The 22,278-nt window shown below is 35.0% G+C and overlaps 1 protein-coding gene across 1 annotated transcript in view; it reads left to right on the forward strand.

Annotated features, from left to right (window-relative positions):
- Positions 1–22,278, forward strand: part of LOC133519710 (heparan-sulfate 6-O-sulfotransferase 2) — a 99,615-nt gene that overhangs the window by 12,756 nt on the left and 64,581 nt on the right. Inside the window, exon 2 of the mRNA XM_061853773.1 lies at positions 11,969–12,205. Within this exon, the coding sequence (XP_061709757.1) occupies positions 11,969–12,205 (237 nt within the window). The remainder of the gene's footprint in view (positions 1–11,968; positions 12,206–22,278) is intronic.

Here is a 22,278-nt window from a genome sequence, read left to right on the forward strand (position 1 = left end):
TAAAAATTTAACAATAGAATACTTAAATCATGACTACTGTGATAAAAAAAAAAGAATATCTACTCTAATTCAGTCCATGGAGAATTATGCGCGGTCTCAAGAGAGATTATTGGAACTAACATGTCCATATGATTTTCAGTAAAATCATCTGCTCCTTCAACTTCGTTCTGATCTAGCCACTCCAAGCCGTTGGCGCTTGCACACAGTAACTCATTAAGCCGTTCAATCTCATGTTGAATGTGATGTGTTAACTCTTCTTTCTTCGGGAATTTTTGCTTCGCGGTATTCCATAATTTTATCACATCGTCCTGGCAGGACTTCTTTGTCTTATAGACGTATCTTTTGACGTATGCGTTATAAAAATCTTGATAACTCATTTTAAAATAGTAAGAGCATGCACTGAGTCGAGTAAAACAATTACAAGAATAAACAAAGAAGGTTAGAAGTTAGAACCTGTCAGTGTGTCGCTGCCACTCAGCTCGTACGCTCTCGTTCATCGAGTCGCAAGTTCGGCTGACAGTGGCGCGAAAACAAAGGACAGGCTACACTGTACCGTAAATTCAGACTAAATTGAGCTATTGGGAATAAAATAAATATGGTGGTTTGACATTCAGTAGATGTATAACGTCGAAGTATGAATGAAATTATTTTCTTTCGAACGAATTAGTGAATAATCTTTATCGTATTACGATGGCGCTTAAGATTAAATTTTAAGCATGTACATACAATTTGGATTAAATAGACCAAAATAGTTAAATTTTTTTTTTGTTTCAATCAGAGAATAAATTGCGTGATATTTGTCGAGACCCCCCCTCTCCCCAACGTGAGATTAGATGAGATTTGACTCGACCCCCTCCCCCCTTTAATCATCTCACGTAATTTATGGACGCCCCCTAACGAGAATTAATCTGGAATAGTCCTAGTTATAGAGGTCATAGATTGACGTTATTTCAGATACAGAGGTCCGTTCCTATGACATTCTGAAAAAACCATTGAACTAAAGTATTCTTGTAAATATAGTCTCAGTAACAGAGGTAAATACACTCTTTGTCTCAATTATAGAGGTAAATGTGACTATAAAATTCAAAATACTAATCTCAGTTATAGAGGTTTGTTACGTCCCACTAACAGAGGTAATTCCGTGCTAAAGTGTTGGGACCGCACCATGAGTCCCAGCTATGGAGGTTTCTCACTTACCCAGGTACCACTTAACCAAGTTTCACTGTATAACATTGATGTGATCAATCAATCTTTGTGTTTGACTCACTTCCGGCCATTTGAGAGGTGGCAGACGAGAGTTTTCTGAAGCCACATAAAAATAGCTATACATATGTTGCCAACAGTCTCATCTAGGTATTATATGACGTAAATTTCACTTTTTTTGTCACCGGAAGTGGTACTTTTTTCGTGCTTTCGGCCAATTATTTCGAAACTTAGCATCACTTGTGTCATGGTCATGGGGCTTAACAGGGTATCAGATGACGTAGCAGATCAATCGATCCCCGCCCGTACTAATACTGTATTATACGAATAATATTACTTATTATGCATGTATTACAAAATAAACTTCTATGGGGATGGGCAATCACAATGGTGTAGGCTCAGGTGGTTCTAAGGTAAGTAACTTACAGAAACAAGTGAAATCCCACCAAAAACATTGTAAACATTGTGCCATGACGAGACCTTGTGGCTTACTCTGTCAAAAAGTTATCAGATCTCATGCAGTCTTAACTCTACAAACCCTAACTTCACAAACTCTACACCTTAGTCAAAATTTTGCCTTGACCATGAGGCAACTGTCACATCGCATGGGCGTTAGGTGAAATAAATATTTACGTACTGTGCATTACTTTTCTTTGATATAATAGTTCTTTTAGTAACGTTATGTTAACCATTATAATCGAATTATAAAGATTAATTTGAAGCCCTTTCAATTGTATACGCTCTGGTTTTTTCTGGGCCTAATTGCTTAATAGTTGCGTGATAGTAGACAAGCCATTTCCGTCAGTAGAAAAAGGCGTCTTTAAAAAAAAATTTAGGCGTGAAGGGTTGTCCTTCCATAGAAAATTCGAATTTAACGCCTTATTCTATTTTCGTTTTCTAAATTTAAATTTAGTATGGATGACGCACTGGCTTCACACTTCAAATGATGCGAACTGGTGCGGCGACCACAAGAAAGTATTTTTTTTATTTAAATTGTGCATAAATACACGCGAATTTACAATGTAGGTTCGATAAATCTACTAAGAAAATGGAGTTGGTTCACGCGTTGTACGCGCATAACTAATTTTTGAACTCCGGGTTCCAAAAATAGGCTAATGGAAATTTTGGCCTGCAGCGTAACAATGTTAACTTGACAAGATTGAAAAATTGCTCATGATTATAAGTTTCTGCTTTTGGTACGCCGGCGACCCACGTGGCCTGCTGGTAAAGTTACTAAATATCACCGCGGCCTCCTGGGCTCGATTTAGTTGGGGCGGCCGGCAGCCCACATCGCCTGCCGTGAAAAAAAATCGTTTGTTCTATGGCGCTGAGAGTGTTAAACGGAGATATAAAGTTTCTAGTTAGACTTAAATTAAATTAAATATGGCTAAATACAGGAATAATGAATAGGAAAATATTGTCCCTGATTTTGTTAGCAGGGAGGAGAGAGAGGTTCGAGGCAAATATCACGACATTTTAACAGGAAGAGGTCAAAAATCCACAAAAACGCCTCATGCAATTAATATACGCCCTATGATACACCATACAAGGTGCCCGTGAGCATTGCGAGAGATTTTAACGGTGCATTCCTGATGGCAACAGAAGCAAAAAAAAATATATGACTTTTTGTGAAATTCGATAAAAAAAAATTTTTTTTATGTTTTTTTTTGTTTCTGTTTTTGAACACTTCTGTACATAAAACATAATTTTATTTGATAAACACATCACCTAAAATAAACTAAAAAATTTTTTTTTATATGGGGTAGCCTCGAATACATTTTTTAATTTTTCCATGTCAATCAATAGGTATGTCCAGACTAGACCTCAAAGTGGCAATACCGCAGTCAGAAATGTGTTTTATACCGACTTATGGCGAAAGAATGATTTGTAAAAACATTTATTTATCTCTGAAACTAGGCCTAATCCAGAAAATTTTATATGACATTTTAGTTTCTAAATATTACCAGGAATGCACCGTTAAAATCTCTCGCAATGCTCACGGGCACCTTGTATAAGTACGCCACTAGGGCCTGTGCCGAAAAAAACTAAATATCAAACTGCTGTGATTTTATTTCTAAGCAAGATGACTACTACTTTATTTCCGCAATAATAAGTCTTATAATATTATATATTCCAATATAAATAATTCTGGTATAACGACTTGTGCGACGTTACACCGGTAAATAGAAGAGATAACTGAAAATTGGACTTTTCCAAATAGCAAGAAAATTTGCAATATCCTGTATGCTTGATTTCGAAAAACTTAAAATTAAATCCAAGTTTCCTGTTTTTCACAATAAATAACTAATTTAGTATGTTGTCTTGTCTCTTGAATAGAGGCCTCGAAGCGGCAGACCTCTAGGTACAAGTGACCGTGGCCTAGGGATTGCAAACCGGATTGATCTTCAATCCGGCCGGATCTGGCCGAATTTTAGCCACAATCCGGCCGGATCCGGCCGGACCGGATCCGGATTGGTATATTGATATTAACGTTAATTAAATGACATATGTTTTATGTTTTTGCGTAATATGAGAAATAAAGGGTATTTTTAAAATAAAACTTAGTATACAAAGTGTTACAATGTCAATCTCACTTTAAAAACAAAATTTGAAATCTAAGTAATTTATAAATTTTCTCAAAATTACGTTTACAATTATACATTTGATTAGATTCAAAGCGATGATGGTATATGGGGCGGGAATTCCTTGATAGGACAAGTTTTCGTAACTGTTCTTTGATTGAATTCTTTGTAACGCTGACATCCATTCTAGTAACAAAAGAAAATATATTACTGTTTACCAAAATTATATGGAATGTGCTCCAATATTATCTTGCTTTAATTTTTTTTCTGAGATAGTAGTTTTAAAACTGTATGAAATAAAAAAATAAGAATATCGGTCAAAATATAGGGAACAGTGTAAACTAAAGATCATCACATAGTAATATTCATTTACACATTTATGAGCCTAACTCTAGTCGGTGGAGTACCGCCGATTTAATCCTGTTTTTTGTTCAGTTTTGACATCCAATCATAACATAACATTATCCTCCTCTTTAGTCTAAATCACAAATGCCTTCTTTGACATCCACATCCTTTAATTTTTCCTTCTATTACAGTGTCTATTTAAGTAATCTTCGTATCGTGCCACCAACATGAAAGAAGAAGAAATCCTCTTCAGTTCTCAATCATCACCATATTAAATATCTTCTTATCTTACTAAATGCAAACGTTTACATTCGTTCTTTGTTCTGTTTAACTCATACCTTCCATCAGTCGCCTTTACCTCATCTAAAACGCACAGTGTGTGCTGTATTTAGGCGTTTTTTTATCTTAGTTTCAGTTTCAGTTTATTTATTCAAGAACAATTTACATCGTGTTTGAATATTCATTATACATATATACAATTAATATTAACCTAGTGAGTACACCTATACAATAGAATACCAATAAGAAAAAACAAATAGGCATGCAAAACATAAATAATAACACAAATAATAAATTCTATTATGACATTAAAACATTTCGACAATCAGCCAAAGCAGCACTTAGCTGCTGATAAGTGCCGGATCCGGCCGGATTACCGGATCCGCCAGACCGGATTACCGGATCCGCCGGACCGGATTGCAATCCCTAGACCGGGCCTAGCCCGTGTCAGAACGATTGCTAATAGATTTTGAGAAAATGAAGCATGCCTGTCATGTTTATCGTAAAAACTAGGGTGCAGTGGGCTAAACGAACGAACTACGACGAAAGTCAGTTCAGTTCTTCGTACGAAGGTTAGGATAGCCAAAGTAACCGAAAATTTGCGTTATTTAATTGTTGGCGAAGTCGAAAACCATACAATTTCCTTCGTACAAAAATCGCATTTGGTAATTGACGGAGAGCAGAGAAAGGGCACCAACCGTCCTGCCGTGGCGCTCTCTCATTGGGCTCAAATTAAAAGTGTATTAAAAGAGAAGAATAAAACAGCCAAAAAACATTAACAATTCCAGCAGGTGATGGCTGATGCAGGCAAATATGAAAAACGGGTCTGTAAAAAGCTGCCACTGCTACTTATCGCTCCTACAGAAAAAAATATACATAGTAAAAAAAAAACTGTCAAATATCTAAATTAAAAGTCGGTTTCTATTGTAGTTATTCTAAAAACCTTAGTTTGTTTTCAACCGCATTAGTTTTTTCTCTTAGACACTTACCCCCTTATTCATAAACATGTACTAAAGTTACGATGCCGCTAATCATCGTTTGTCCCTTTCCGACGTATTGGTATGATACACCCCTTAATCTGCGATACCGATTATATGCTTGGAACAATGGAAATAGCATTAAAAAAATCAAGTGGAGGTAATATACACGACATTAAATAAGCAGCGTTTGAGGTCATAAATCCCGAATAAAAACGAAATCGCCTGATTATTGATAATAAATTATAAAATGTATGATTTAACGTAGTGAGCGACAAAACTATTGTGTTTATTTTATTGATGAATCGTTTTATGGCCCCGCTGTCATAGCATACCATTAGTTGGGATAGTTTTGAGGGTGCCCTTGATTTCAATAGACCGCGAGCCAGGAGCATATATCCTCAGCCATCGCCTCCCGGATGATACTTTGTCAGATGATAGTTTAGATGCTGTTTTGAATAGGTTATATATATATAACTTTTAACTGTAAATGTATCTAGTTATTTTGATGGTCTCGAAAAAGCTACGGGGAATAGTGACTCACATGAGGCTCGATTCTACCAATTTACTTACGAATGTCACATCGCAATCGCACGTGAAAGGTAAATTCATTCTGATTTTGATCTTGACACACGTCAGTGGGGTTTTAGGTCGCCCACCCGAATTTAACCTTAAATCCTACTGCGTAATAAAATCGATTTATGACTGCTGAAGTAGTTTAATAACTCATATGAATTAGCACTTTCTCGTTCGACTCTTTAGCGTTGAAAGTTTGCACGTCATCTGTTTCGAACTCAATAAGATCATGAACAGTGATTATCACGAAATACATACATACGAGGGTCATGCCAAAAGAAGTTAGATACTCTATGGTCATTTGATCGATACTGGCCAGTTATACACCATTGTAAAGGTAGGTTATTTGCTAATAAATTCAAATATGGAACACTCGGAAAATGTTAGGATTCCTTTTTTAATTATTTTTTTTCTGGGTAATTTTGGAGGGAAATTTTCGCAACAATGGAGCTCACTCGACGTGATTTTCGTGTTATGATTTATTATGATTTTAAAAAAGGTTTAAAACCTCAAGAGTGTTTTGAACTTTTAGTTTCAACTTTTGGCGAGTCTGCTTGTTCACGTGCAACTGTTTTTAATTGGTTTGCTGAATTTAAAAGGGGACGAGAGACCTTTGAAGATGAGGCGAAGACCGGACGGCCGCCAACCGCAGTCACTCAAGAAAACGTACAGGCTGTGGAAAAAAATGTTCGTGCGAACCGACGAATTACATATGCAGAGCTCGAGCGTGAGCTGGGTATTGGATCAGCAGCATTGCAAACTATAATTCATTATCATCTGGCCCTTCATAAGCGTTGTTCAAGATGGGTGCCGCACAAACTCACCGATTTGCAAAAAGACCGCCGCGTAGATTGGTGCAAATTTATGATAGATAAATTCGACGCTGGCGAGAAAAAAAATGTATATGATATACTTACAGGTGACGAAACATGGCTATATAACTACGACCCCGAAACAAAGCGGCAGTCCACAGTATGGTGTTTTGAAGATGAGCCGACGCCAACAAAATGTCGCCGAACCCGAAGTACACAAAAACAAATGATTGCCTCATTTTTCTGCAAGACGGGACATATTGCTACGATAGTGCTAGAAGATCAAAGGACAGTCAACTCTGAATGGTATGTGACAGTTTGTGCCCCCAGAGTACTGTCAGCTTGGTGTGACAAGCGGCCGAAATCGGGAACTCAGCACCTGCTCTGGCACCATGACAACGCTGCCCCTCACACTTCTGCTAGAACACTTGACTATTTCAGCTCAAAAAACGTGACTATCTTGCCCCACCCGCCATATTCCCCCGACCTAGCCCCTTGCGATTTTTACTTATTTCCCAAAATTAAAGAAAAATTAAAAGGAAGGCGATTTGAGAACAAAGAAGATGCCCTGGCTGCGTATAATTATGAAATTTCTGAGGTATCTAAAGAAGAGTGGTCATCGGTATTTTCTAAGTGGTTTAGACGGATGGAAAAGTGTATACGTGTTCACGGTGACTACTTCGAAAAAATAGATAGCTGTAATAAAGAATAAAGTCGGTAACTTTTGAGTATCTAATTTCTTTTGGCATGACCCTCGTACAACTAAATATCATTGCTTCGTTAATAAAAAAATGTCCGCATTAATAATGTCTAAACATATTCAAATATGATGTGACTGTTCTGACCTGTACCGTGACGTAATGCGAAACAATGTAGCTAGTTATAGAATAGGTTCCGTACCTACCTATGTTATGGAGATATTCGCGAACAATAGTATAGATACAAAATAGTATCTATACAATAGTATAGATAAAGTGTTTCTTGCCAAAATCATGTAATTAGATCGTACTGTAATCAGGTCCGCGTTTTTCTAAACGCGTCTAACTAAACTAAACTACGTCGTCAGATGTATCTGTATGAGACTTGCCCAGTTGGGAGACTTGAAACGTTTTGTTTCAAATAAAGTGCTACTATATTAAAATAAGAAATATTAACCCGATTTCACTGAACTGTTCTGATGGTTATCATTATGAATGTAGGTACTGTAGCTACGGAACTAAATTTTGATGATAAACCCGAAACCTTTAATTTTCGCTGAACAAACATGGAGGTAAAATATCGGTAGCTCTTAAGGTTATCTATCATTGGTCTTCGTTTGATCCGTGCCTACTGAACGAGGCACCCTGTAGGTATATTGTAACGTACAATTATTATTCTTACATAAGCATGATTATCGCTTAAATATATGTATTATGGATACATTATGAGTTAGTAGTTATCCCGTCGTTTCCGTAGTATTTTTTATTTTATTTATTTTAATCACAAAAATCTGCCCTCTAAAGCCAATTAGCGGTACAAACATATCGTCAGATGATAACCAAAACTCACTAATTACCATCACAAGTTCATGGCCATAGTGAACCGTACAATTAGGGAATGCAAACCGGTTTTAACCGAAACCAAAAAAACCGGTTTTTTGACGGAAACACAAAACCGGGTTTATAGAATTTGAAAAAACCGGTTTCGGTTTTATTCGGTTTTTTTATTTACCTAAGTTGCATGTTTTATTCATTATAAGGGTATAAATCGGTCCTAAACCGGTTGAATCGACATCAAATCAAATAATGTGGTGTTGTTAGTTTGATCATTTGTAACGCTAAATGAATTTTTACGATACAAAAATATGAAAGATTTAAATAATATAAAGTACTGGCAGAGGCAGGACATCCGTGTTGGTGTACGAATTGGTATAAAAGGTCTTACTTATAATTTTATTATGCGATGCGCTGTAGAAAAATTCTACGTAATCAATTATATCAATGGCTTTTGTTGGTGTGGTGGTTGGTTTTTGTCTCTTTCGCACTAATAGGAAAGGGTAGTTCAAACCCTAAAGAATGGGAATTACTTGACTACCTGTGTTTGCCCAGTTTAAGCTAACACCGTCAGTTTCTAATCGACTTTTCGAGAAGAAACATGTGACGTGAATTGTTGTATTAGCTTATTTCATTTATTTCCTACTTTACAAATCCATAATAACAGTAAACGAATTAACTACTTGAATATTTACTAGAAGACAGCGAAAAACTTAGAGCAAGATTTTGGATTGGGCCATTTGATTTAAGACAAATAACATTAAATTATAAATTGATATTGTCATATATTTAAGAAAAAAATAATTTAATAAAATTGTTTTGTTCCTATTCCTAGTTACAAATAACATTAAGTTATTTGACAATTCCCATACAATACAATAAAATAGTCAGATATTCTGTCTTTAATTTCGTGATAAAATCGTGTATATACTATACTAGCATTCGTTTTGACACGTGAAGCAATTTTTTCTTTATTCCATGGCGATGAATTTAAGAATTTTTGATTCTAAAAACCGAAACCGGTTTTAACCGGTTTCGTTTTTTTTTTTGTAAAACCGAAGTAAAAACCGGTTTTTGCATTCCCTACGTACAATGACCTGAATAAGGTTGATTTTTGTTTAGTTAATTTTTAGTTATTAGTGAGTTTTGGTTGTCATCTGACGACATATTACCTTATTTTACAAGCTTTTATTTACTTTCACCTGTAGGCCTAAGATGATCGGCTCTTTATCATTTGTCACCATGCCTGTCACGTTCTAACTAGTATATAAGTGCGAAAGTGAAGAGCATCGTGACAAGTGATAAAAATGGAACCATGCTGCCACCACTGACCGTTGTCTGTTTGTAATCAAATCTTGCAAGTTAAATTTGATACACTTCCCTTGGTTTCTGATTGAGCTGAAAATTTGCATACATATGTAAGTCGGGTGACAATGCAATATTATGGTGCCATCGAGCTGATCTGATGATGGAGACAAGAGGTGGACATAGGAACTCTGTGATAAAACAACGCAACCTAATTGTGTTTTTAGAATTGGCTCGATGAGTATTAGTTGCCTGTGGAAAGAAAAGTACAGTCGGCGATAAAAGCTTGTACCAACAATTAAATTATTGCCAAAAACTTATTTTTATCAGATAATTCTATTTTCAAAAGCATTTGATTTTGAGATGCGGTATCTCAAAGGCTATTCAGCTTAGGAGGGTAGAAAAATATTAGACAAAGGACCTTTGTCTAATGATCTTTAACAATAAATTTCTAATTGTGGTATTAAAATTGTATGGAGCGTATAATAGCTCGTTTATTTAACTTTACTGTTTGACAGATTTATTTATACATATTTACAGAATTCTTGAAGTGGAAAGTGCTCCATCCATAGTTCGCCCAAGGCTGGCTGCCTCCTATTATGAATACCGCCCTACCTACTTCATTAGTCGAACAAATAAGCGGGGATGAGGTTCAGGGGTTGAGCCCTTTTATCTCGGCACCCTTGTAACATCTATCCGCGTAAAACTACTCGTTTTAGATGTAGATACTAATGGAATTTTCAGAATTATAGTTATAAAACATGTTTGTAGTATTGTGTTTGTCAGTTTATCTTTTTAGAAAGTTACGATTTACAAGTACTCTGGTACTTATAAGAGCGCTTTTTAAAAATACTATGGTATGACGAAAATAATTTGACATTTCTTCATCAGATTTATATTTAGAATTCAACTTAGGGACTATTATCGTTCGTTAACTTACCCGAACAACAAGGCAACCAAACAATAGAGGTAATTTTGGGTAAGCGCTTACCATATCAAGTACTCTTCATAGGGAAACCCTACCAAGTGGTTTTAGAACGCGATCAAGTTATTTTATACTCTGTGGCCAAGACATTGCGCATGCACAAAAAAGGGTAAATATTGAAGCTATCTATCCTATTCGATACGCAAACCACATTATAAGTGTTTTCACATCGTTAGACTAATACAATGATAGGTAAACCATATTATCTGGGTTACCACTTGATAGGGTTACCCTACCGAAAAGATTATTCAAATGAAGGGGGTTTCCGGTCCCAGATACAACCTACTGTCTTAGTGTATGAAATAAAGTGTGAACCTTAGAATTGAATTCATGTAATACTTTTCCTTACTGAAGAAATCTGGAAACGAGTTCATGTCCGTAATCTAACCTATACCTATCTGAGAGTGATAAACGCGGCGCGACTCAAAAATAAAATTTGTACGCGACGTGCTGCGCGAAGTGTGCATTGCGATGTAAGCTTCGAATGGTGGAGATTTATTCCTATTGATTGAAGTTCAGTATATGTACAGTCTGAATTCACGTGGTTGGCGAACGTGGTATCGCGGGTGTCAAGTAAATAAGTACATTATTGCAGAGGCTGGAAAACAAAAAGTTTATTAGTGCTTAGTTTCGAATTGGAACAACTGCGACGCAAGTCACGCGCCATAGTTATTTGTGTCCCAAGGCAGGAAAAGAAGGAAATGGCGTGCTGCGTGTAAAATTGTCTCCTGAGCCGAAGGCGAGGATGGCAAACACGCGGGATGGAATGTTCTACGTTTCCTCCCGTGGTGTGCATACTATTTTTCTGCTCGACGGAGGCGGAAAGCGGCGACTTCGTTTAGCGCAGCGGGACCAAAGTTGACACTTTCCGCCCAGAGGACAGAAAAAACCTTTAAACACCCTTACAGTCGCCCGAAAAATCGTTCTTACGGGTGCCTCGCGCAACAACCCGATCAGTTTTTTTTTTACTTAGCACTAAATATAAGGGTCTCGCAAAGCCTCTTAATGGTTGAAGCTGCCGCTGTTTATTAAACAACAGCCACATCACACCAACCACAACCACACAGCGATAAATCACATTACATAGAATCATATTCATGTAGCGTAATGATTCGCTCAAATTATGTTTTTTGAAAAATAAATTATATCCAAACAAAAATACTTGCGTTTAAAATGCGTCTTAACCGTAAACCGGGACTTAATTCATGCTAAGGTGGCGTTAGGTGGAAGAGAGGGGACGTTAGTGTGCGTAAAGCACCATACCTATAGTATCATGCTACATTCGTTTGAAGCTGTATATAATTAAATTGTCTTCCCCATACATCAGAACATAACTTGACTGAATCATAAGCCTGGTGTATGTTTGGTGCAGGTGTGCGCCGTGACGCCTCGGGAGCGGGTGTCGGAGCCGGCCGCGCTCACGTACGCGGAGGCGCCCGGTCGGCCGCTCCCCGACGCTATGGCTCAGCGCGGCCTCTCCTATGATGAAGTGCTCCATGATGATTTCCGTTTCGACCTCAATGCGCACGACGTCATGGTCTTCCTGCACATACAGAAAACCGGTGGCACATCTTTCGGGAAACATCTTGTTATGGACCTTGATCTAAAGGTAAGTAAAATTCGAAGTTCATCAAAAAATCCTTACTGCAAAAAGGGAATGCAAATCGGTTATTACCGAAACCGAAATATTCGCTTATAACCGATTATTATTGCCTAATCGATAAGAAATAAGTAATAGATAATATTCACATTTATTTTAAATATGTAGGTTGCCTTGTTAAATTGCATACGTACAGTATTAAATATATATATATTTTGTTATTTTATCGTATATTATATCAAATCATAGCTTACTTTATTCTTAACGTAATGTTGCCTTATTCAAAACGTAATCCAGTCTATGGTTGCCAAGATTATAAATGTAAATTTTAAAATTTTGTTTACTAATGTCAATGTGAATATTATCTATCATTTATTTCCACTAATAAATAACAGATGAGGGTATATATTTCTTATACCGTACCTTAGACTAACGTAACGGCACGTTATCGGTGCCCATAGAAATAGGACAGTATAGAACGACTGTCAAACTTCGAAAGTGTGACCAAAAATGAAATGCAAGTGTGTGTACACACACACATTGTCTATGTGCGAACAAAAATAGTGATGTCATGTTACAACATATTAATAATCTATCGATGTTTAACTGCTTTATCGACTACTTTTTCAAATGTGTTTGAAAAAGTTGAAAATGATAAAGTTGAAGTTGTTTGAAAATGTGTTCGCAAAGAGTTGACTTACCAAAAAAAAAATTGTATTTCTGATAAGTTGGGTTGGGTGTGGTTAAAATGTAAGTACTGTGTTGGAAAGTGAAGTTTAAATTTATCGCTAAACATGTGCACCTTCAAAAAAGGTATTATAACAATCGTTATTATTTTAAGTCGGTTATCAAGGTAATATCTTAATGATATCTTGTGAACAACTAATTCCATACCTACTAATATACCGACAAGTTATCGATACAGTCATATGAACATTTTGTCAAGTCCTAGCGTAAAGTAACAGTTTAGGTTTTTACACAAAATATTCTAAATTATTGACTAATATGATGAAATATTAACACAATTGAAGAAAAACTTATAATGAACTGTATAAATTAGTTTTTTACACTTTTTATGCTGTTAATTTCATAAAATATCGTTACGAAAATTTCGCTAGGAATATCATAATTACCTGTGAAATGAGTATTTTCCTGGGTTTTCTGGCCCTGACATACTACAACCCGGCACACAACATGACACCATCGTCACTAAATTACTTAATATATATTTTTCTTTTTGATTCTCTTATATTTTTCACGTTAAAAAATACCGCAATATGATCTTGGCCGCCTCGGCCGCCTTCGAACTCAAATTTGGTTACGTTTTCTCATATGTAGTCTGCCTCTTTCATTTTTCATTTTTTTTTTTCATTTCGTTTATTTATAAACACAACATAATTACACGTCAAACAGTTCAATTAATCGCTTTTCATTATACATGTAACACTTTATCTTAAGATAATTAATTACATTAGTAGAAATACACTTAGGTTAAGTTATTTTTAAAATAAGCCCACCAAAAAATAGGAGGTTGTCAATAATAAATAACTATCCACCTAAGCACATTTAGTTTTATTAATGATTAGAGTTACATTATACATTTATATATATTCTTATTAATTATTTATTTTTGGTATTTGATGTGTTAGGGTCAACGGGTTGGTCATTTGCATAAACTCTGAGACAGTGTAACACGCCGGGTCCATTAACATTGTCTTCAGTTTTTTAGAGAATATTGCGTTGCTTTTTGCCTCTTTTATGTTTAGGGGGACATGGTTATATATGCTCGTTCCGACAACGCTGAGCGCTGCGCGGGCCTTCGCCAGCCGTCGGTGCGGGGCTATTAGCAACGGTTGCCTACGCGAGGTCCTATTAAGCGTTTTGTAGTTCTGTAGGTTCTCGCGTATGTAGTCACAAGCTGTCAGTATATATATACTTGGCAAGGTTAAGATCTTATGATTTCTAAATATTTCTTTGGCAGGATGATCGAGTGGTTTCCGATCAATGATGCGCAAGGCTCGTTTTTGTAATTTAAAGAGTCTTTCCCAGGTGGCCGATGTGGCCCATAAATCAATTCCTTGAATTAAGACAGAGTGAAAATATCCAAAGTAGGTTTCGCACTTATGGCTTGTTCATATACGTCATGGCTTCCCTTTCGCTCACTTCATCTGTCTGTCAAGCGAAGCGACTGACATGTCTCTGTCGGTGCCTATCAAATGCTCCTTAAGGTGCAGTAGATTTAGAAAACGTGAGTTTGAGTCACGTTCCGATACAAACGGAGTTTCGTTCTCATTTTAAAACTAAGTGTTAGATTTTAATGGAACTTTGCACATGCAATGACATGAGGTATATCGATGCCTGTAATTAGTTTATGTAGCTTCAGATACAATAGGCAGGCAGGCAAATACCTTAACCTATTGTAAGTACAAAGTTTCAGATCAATTTAGCTAGTCGTTTAAAAATGAGAGCGTAACTACGTTTGTATGGACCGAGCTTGCTGCAGACTCTTAATCGGTTTCATTTATTATGGTTTAAAGAAAATTAAATTCAAGCCTTTCTCGTTACCTATTTCATCTTAGAAAAATACAAGGCACATAGGACAGGCGCCTTTGTTAATGTTAGTTGCCCTCTCCCTTCTAGTGGTGGCGGCAGAACTGTGTATTAAGGGCCACACTAGCGTCTGCCGAACGTCAGCGTCTATATGGCAGCTGCTCGACGCGATGTTGGCGCAACTGCGCAGCGACGCCATTTGCCATAGCGCTGACTAGACGCCGACGCTCAAAAGACGCTAGTGTGGGGTGGCACTAAGAGACACACGAACCTAGCCGCCGCCATACAAACTTACGCTCCCATTTTAAGACGAAATTCCGAAATAACGTGAAATTTGACATAAACATATCTACTTTGCAATTACTACGTAGCAATTTTGGTTGCTACAAATTGTAATACAAACGAGACAAAGCGAGTTGATGTTTTGGATGTACAACTTCTATTCGCTCTATTTTCTTTGTATAACAATGTTTAGCCACGAAAGTTATGTAGTACCATAGACATTGAATACAGATTACTCGTATGTAACGTAAATGTTAATGCCAAGTTTAATGTAATTTTAATATATCGTTTTAAAATGAGAGTTTAACATCGATTGTATTGGAGCGGCTTTTTGGCGTCATGTTCGTATGACTCTTAAGCACTTATCATTTCTGCAAAAAATGGAATTACATATTAAAGTTGTGGAATATTTGGCCGAATAATCGGTTCAGATCTTACCGAACTTATAATAAACCACATGCAAACGCTTCAATTAACTAGGTACATTACAATACATCTAAAGATGAAGCTTTCTAGTCAATTCCCAAGAAACAAACAGAATCTTTCTACAGTCTCCAAATACCTAATTAAATCACCCATGGATTCAACATGCCTCATCATGTGTCATCATTTGTTTTAATGACAATGGGAAAACGTAACCTGATGTACGATTTACAGTGTTGCAACAAGACAAACAATATAAAAATATTAGCCGAATATTAGGCACTTTAACCGAATAATTCGGCCGAATACCAACCTTTGAAAACTTGCCGAATACCGAATAGTTACAGAATATTCGGCTCATCTCTACTACATATATTATGTATTAGGAAATAGCTATCCTATATTTTTTGGGTTGTCGGTTGTTTCTTTCCGAAGGGTGGCGAGCAATTATTTCATAAGTGCTCGGATTTGATTATGTAGGGGCGAGGGGCCATGCCATAGAGCACGCCTTCGTTTTGTTTGTCATGTAGTTATGGAAACGTTCAATTTTGACCGCGACTGCAACGCCGATGTAGCGTTGCAGCAGCGGGTTAACGGGTGATGTCACTTTCAATCTGCTTGATAATGATAAAATAAGATACGGTAACTACAGAAACGAATTTAATATTTGTGGAGGAAATAGTGATATCTGATATATGTATGATGCACCAGCAACACTACAGCAACCCGTAACATCTCCCGTGTCAACGCAGCATCAGTACGCTGCAGTCGCCATTCGAATGTAACATTAAGGGTGCGTATCCATCGCTATAATTTTTATATATAATATTAGTTGCAATAACGCTATTTGATAGAATTATTGTTTCATATAACAACAAATGATATATTCACATTATGTATAATTATTGTTTTTTTATAATGTTCATTATATCGAGTAACATTTGTTATAACGTTCTTTGAGTATAATGCTTATTTCTAATAATAATCAAATGGTATAACGCTAATTTCATCTAAAGCACAGTGGGAATAACTATTCTTTAATACAATGTATTAATCAAATTTAATAACTAATTTTCCGACGTAGTAAAAAAAAGATTCCAGAAAATTGGGTAGGTTAGAACTTTACTGTGAACCCTAAAGAAACGAACTGCTATCACAAATGTAGGTTAGGTTAGATTTGAACTGTGACCCCTAAAGAAACGGATTGCTATCAGAAAAATAGGTTAGGTTAGAACTGCGATACCTACAGGAAATGATATAAATTAGTTTAAGATGGATAAACAAAACTCAATGTACACAAAAAATATATTTTTTTTTTTCATTAAATTTGCAATATCTTTTTATACTTAAATTATAAGTCATCTTGCAGAAATTCACCTTCCTTGTATTCTTGTTTTCGCTCAAGTATTTGAGTAATTATTTGTTGTTGGTTCAAATATGCTTTCTTCTTTTTAGGGTTCCGTAGCCAAATGGCAAAAAACGGAACCCTTATAGATTCGTCATGTCCGTCTGTCTGTCCGATTATGTCACCGCCACTTTTTTATATTATAAGTTAATTATACCATATGATTGTTATAATATATGACTGTTATATCAAATGTAGTATATACGAAATAAACGTTATACATAATGAACAATATACGAAATAAGTGTATATATTTTGTTGTTATACTAAATGTTAATTATATGTAATTAATGATTATACCCTTTAAAAATATACCAAATTTTGTTATATCAAATGAAAATATACAAAAAAAAAATATACCAAACATTATACACCATAACATTAATGCTGCTGCTGGCGCCATGCTTTTGTGGCGATTCACGCGGCTGTAGGCATGAAAACTTAATAAAGCGCAAATATATAACTATATGGCCTCCTGCATTGCATTACAGATTTAGATACTAATTGAGAGCAAAAACGAGTGCCTGGCAAAGTTAAACATTGAAAAACTTGTTATCGTTAAGCAAAGTAAGATAAAAAAAAAAACAATACTTACAATACTTTCATGAAACTCATTTTCAATAGAATTTGTTTGTTTGAAATAATGAGACGATATTTTTGTTTTGTGCAACGAATTAACTTTGTCTCCTTTTGTTTGCATAGCAAAGCGCTCTTTGGCGCCGTTAAGCGTTATCGAGTTTGCGATAATTTTACATATTAGTCTGGTTGAACGAATGGTTTCACTTAACTAAATGTAACTATTCCTTGGTATTCATTTATATGCAATAGTAGGATTTTAAAAGTTAACGTGTCGTAAAATACGATTATTTTATTCCTAGGAGTATTTTTAAGACGCTGTTATCGATTTTAGTCGCAAAAATGTCAAAAAATAGATTTAGTCGATGAAATTGTACACGTTTTGTTAACTATTAGAAATAATAAGTACTGGTTTCCATTAGCACGTCTTGTTATCTTTCATTTCAATAAATCCGTTTATTTAAAAAAGCCTCACTTCATTAGTAATAATTTTTTTCTGATGGACGTTTAGGTAAACGCGCGTAAAGCATTGATTTAAAAGCTCGTGAAGTTTGGACTGCTAAAAATGTTAATTTTGTATTACACATATCCTGTTTAAAGTACAGGATATGTATAATACAACATACTTTAATAAACTACATTTTTGTTATTATTGAAGTAGTGTAAATAAAAGTTAGATGAAATCAATTTTCTCCAGGAATGACTTCAAAACAAGTGATAATTTCTCGGAGGATCGACTTAATTTCAACGTAATTTTAATACTTAAACAATCTACAACATTTGCTGAAACTGTTCTTATACTTACATCATTTTGTATAATTTACCACCGTAATTTTATGAAGAATTCTTAATTCATAATCATTTATTTGCACATAAAAAGGGTTTACATAAAAGGTGTTACAAAAGTTACATGTCCTAGCCTTTTTAGCCGTTTTTGTCAGCATGCAAATGGGTCCTTATAATACATAAAATTTGTACTACATAAGACTACCTTAAATTAACTTAATTACTAAACAATATTAACTTAAATAAAACTAAAATAGAATAAACAATAAGTCAATTTTTCAGTGTACAGTGCCAGCAATAGATAATAAAATAGTTATGTATGTAATGTCATGCATGGTATAAATTATTTATAATATACATTTTACTACTATGAATTTTATACATTACTATCCGCAATAAATTCATTAATAGAGTAAAACTTTTTTGCCAGTAGCCATTTAAAAAGCGCTGTTTTAAATTTAGTATATGGCAGATCTTTTATATACTCTGGTACCTTATTGTATTTTTTTAAACTGTCCCTTTTCGTCAGATATTACCAGGGACGCACGCTTGCGACCTCATTATTAAAAGGCAAGATGAGAAGACGTGCTAATAGAAATCAATGCTTGTTATTTATATGTAACAAAAAGTGTACAATTTCAACTAAGAAAACCCCATTTTTTACCCCCGACGCAAAGATGGGTGTTATATGTTTGACACCGGTGTTAGTTTCTATAAATATATATATCCTTTAAGTAAAACGAGCTAACTCATGGTTTTAAGTTTAAGGCACTTTACCTCCAGGGCCCATTATTTTTTTCCACACTGTATAGTCGAAGTAATTAGTTCTTAACATTACCTTTTAACCATTCAACCCTTTTTAAACCTCGCAGGTGCGAGGTTTAAAATATTATGAACCTAAAATATTATGAACTTATTCCAGATTTTAAGTTTTATGACAATAACATATTTGTAATTGATGATAAATCTTAACTTTTTACCACGATAAAATCTTATCATGCATGATCTTGTACTTTATTTTACATATAACCGGTAACAAAATAATATCGAAGCAGAACTTGTGTAATAATACTTACTACAAGAATATACCATACCTAGGCAATTCACGTCAAAAAGAATGTGCACGAAGAATACGTACATGTGTTAACTGCAATCTAATATTTATATAGATACTTTAAATACCACGAGATCAGATTTCATCTTGTGCATTCACAAAGATCATATTATGTGCATGCATGACTTAGATATTTCACAGCATTTGTGCTAAATCTTTCACATTAGCCTAGCAGCTAGCATTTGGCAATGTGCGGACTGCGGAAGCAGCATTTTGATACGGGATAAAGAAGACACGGGTGGCCGACTTCAAAGCTACCGCTCCGTCTAATGATAAAAAAATACTCATTATACTATTTAATGATATCGGATAGCGAAGACAGACCACCTATTCTAGTAGGTCTCATCAAAAAGTATAAAGTATAATTGTTGCCCGTGCCATTAACAGTCAGATAAGGATACTCTTCATAATTATTTATTCCTAGACGTCACGTAGTCACGGGAACATGAATTACGTCTTTATACAATGTATTTGCTTTGCATATTCTCTATTGTCCTTTCTATTTCGGGCATCTCTACATTGCGGACTATTGAGGTTACAACCAATTTGACCGACCGATCAAATATCGCAACGTAATGAAACTCGCAACCGAGTTCTCGCACCGTGTGAATGAACCATAAGGCAACCATAAAGCTTATTAAATTCTACACGAAAAAGTCTAAGATATTTTTGCAGAAAAAATACATCTTGTTATAGAAAATACTTGCTAAATCCAGATTTAGCGTTTTTATACCCTTTCAGTGGACATTCTCTTAATATCAAACATGAAGGAATATGAACTCTACTTTTGTCTATACATTTGTAGTGATCTACCCCAGTATAAATATTTTACTCGACTGCGACTTTTTACTTAGATCGAGACCTGTTCCAGAAATTCCGAAGTTTGGCCTATTCCGATTGGGCTATAACTAGCTCCTAAAATTATGAACTTCGCTAGCGGAACTATAAGTAAATTGACATAATTGAGGTAAGTATATATTAACTACCTAATTAAAATTGGATATGAGAGTGATAACTAATACAACTTTATCATAATAATAACTATACTCGTACATTAATACGTTAAGTTAGGTACATAAAATAAATCACACGGTGGCGGTCGTGTATGAAAATTAACGCATTAATTATGATATAAAATGTATTAATCTTAGGTATATTTAATTTTGTATCAATAATAAAAATGCCTAAATGTTTCCTTTAACTTCTACCAGAGTCTAGTTTATAAAGAAGACTGACAACCCTCATACATCGCCAATGTTGTAGATTGTAGATTACATTAAATATTATTATACATAGGTAATAGTCACCTACTGCGATTTTTTCCATCTTAGCGTATACATATACTATGTATAGCTAATAAGTTTAACAAAGTTCGCCGTTCGCCGTGCCCAAGTTCGCCACCAACGCTTTACGCATAAGATGCTATAATTTGTTTGTTTTTGTTTACTAACATGCAGTTTGTGCCAATAGAAAATAGATATTCATATCATAATTAGAATAATTAAACTGAACTGGACTGTGTATCTCGGTGAGGACTGTCGTGGAGGAAAATGCATGTTTTACGTGTAAGTTAGTTTTAATAGAACCTTATGTACATTTTACTCTGTTTGTTCTCCTAATAAATAAAATAAACACAATTAGGTTACGTCGTTCTCCTGTCTCCATCATAAGATCTGCTCGGTACCATAATATTGCATTGTCACCCAATTTACATACGAATGCAAATTTTCAGCTTCACCTGAAACCGGAAAGTGGATCAAATTTCACTTGCAAGATTTGATTACATACGGACAGACAACGGGACAGGTGAAACTAATAAAAAAAACCTTTTAAAATAGAAAAATAGTAATAAAGGCACGCGAAGAGCGCCGTGTTGTATGTAAATTGACCGTCTTGAATATTTACTGGTTTCTGCTGCTACAAAACACACAATTTACGTTATCTGCGTGATGAGTAAAGTATTAGTTTTATTTTAATGGCCGTATAATTAATTAAGTGTTTCAAATATGGCATCTTAAAAAGCAATACACACGCCAGAAATGAGAGTCAAAGTGCGCATGCAAGAGACACTTTACATAGTCGTGATTTACTTAAGCTAAAATAAATGTGTTAATATGTTCATTCGGAGTACTATTGTGTTTATATGCTCGTCCGTATACAATTTCTACAATGTTACAATGCGCACATAAAGGACGCAAAACTATTTAGTGTGTTGTATTAACGATGCTGTAACAACAAAATTCAGCTTTGGTTTAATTTCTTCTAATCATAATACCATTGTAATTGTATCTCCCAAATTTCATAACAATTTAGTCCCAAAATGACTAAATATCAAATTGTTTCCTTCTTAAAATGGCCGAATGTCATAATTACTTTTAATAATATCGTCCAAGTCTCAAAATACCTAAATGTCAAAAAGTATGTTTCAACAAATGCCGAATTTCCGATTTACTTTTTAAAATATATTAAGTTTATTATTATGTCTTAAGTGCATTTTTATAACCTTTGTCGTATTTACAATATTTTCAACAATCTGCCGTAGCTAAAGACGGATAATATTGGATAAAATAGCACTCATGAATTTACATGTAAGTTGACATTTAGGTATTATGAATCCACATCAATTTGAAGTTTTGGCATTTTGGGAATGTGGTATTTTGTTAATAAAAGATAGGCATGAAGGCTAAGGTTCAGGCAGTTTAAAACTATTCCGTTTTAAAATGTCTTCTATATATATCTATTCTAATATCTTGGTAAATGGGTAAAATGAAATTAAGATTAAATGAAACTAAAGCAAAATTCATACCCCTAACATTTTTTTACTGTATTTTAAATTTTTGTTACCACGGGTTTTAGGACCCTTAGCAAACCAATTTCGTTAAACGGCTTCTAGTTTGCTGTAACTCGTGGTTAGAATGAAAATAAGCAGATTCGGTGCGGTGCGTA

The sequence above is a fragment of the Cydia pomonella genome, chromosome 1 (assembly GCF_033807575.1).
Source record: "Cydia pomonella isolate Wapato2018A chromosome 1, ilCydPomo1, whole genome shotgun sequence".
In the NCBI taxonomy this organism is placed as follows: Eukaryota; Metazoa; Arthropoda; class Insecta; order Lepidoptera; family Tortricidae; genus Cydia; species Cydia pomonella.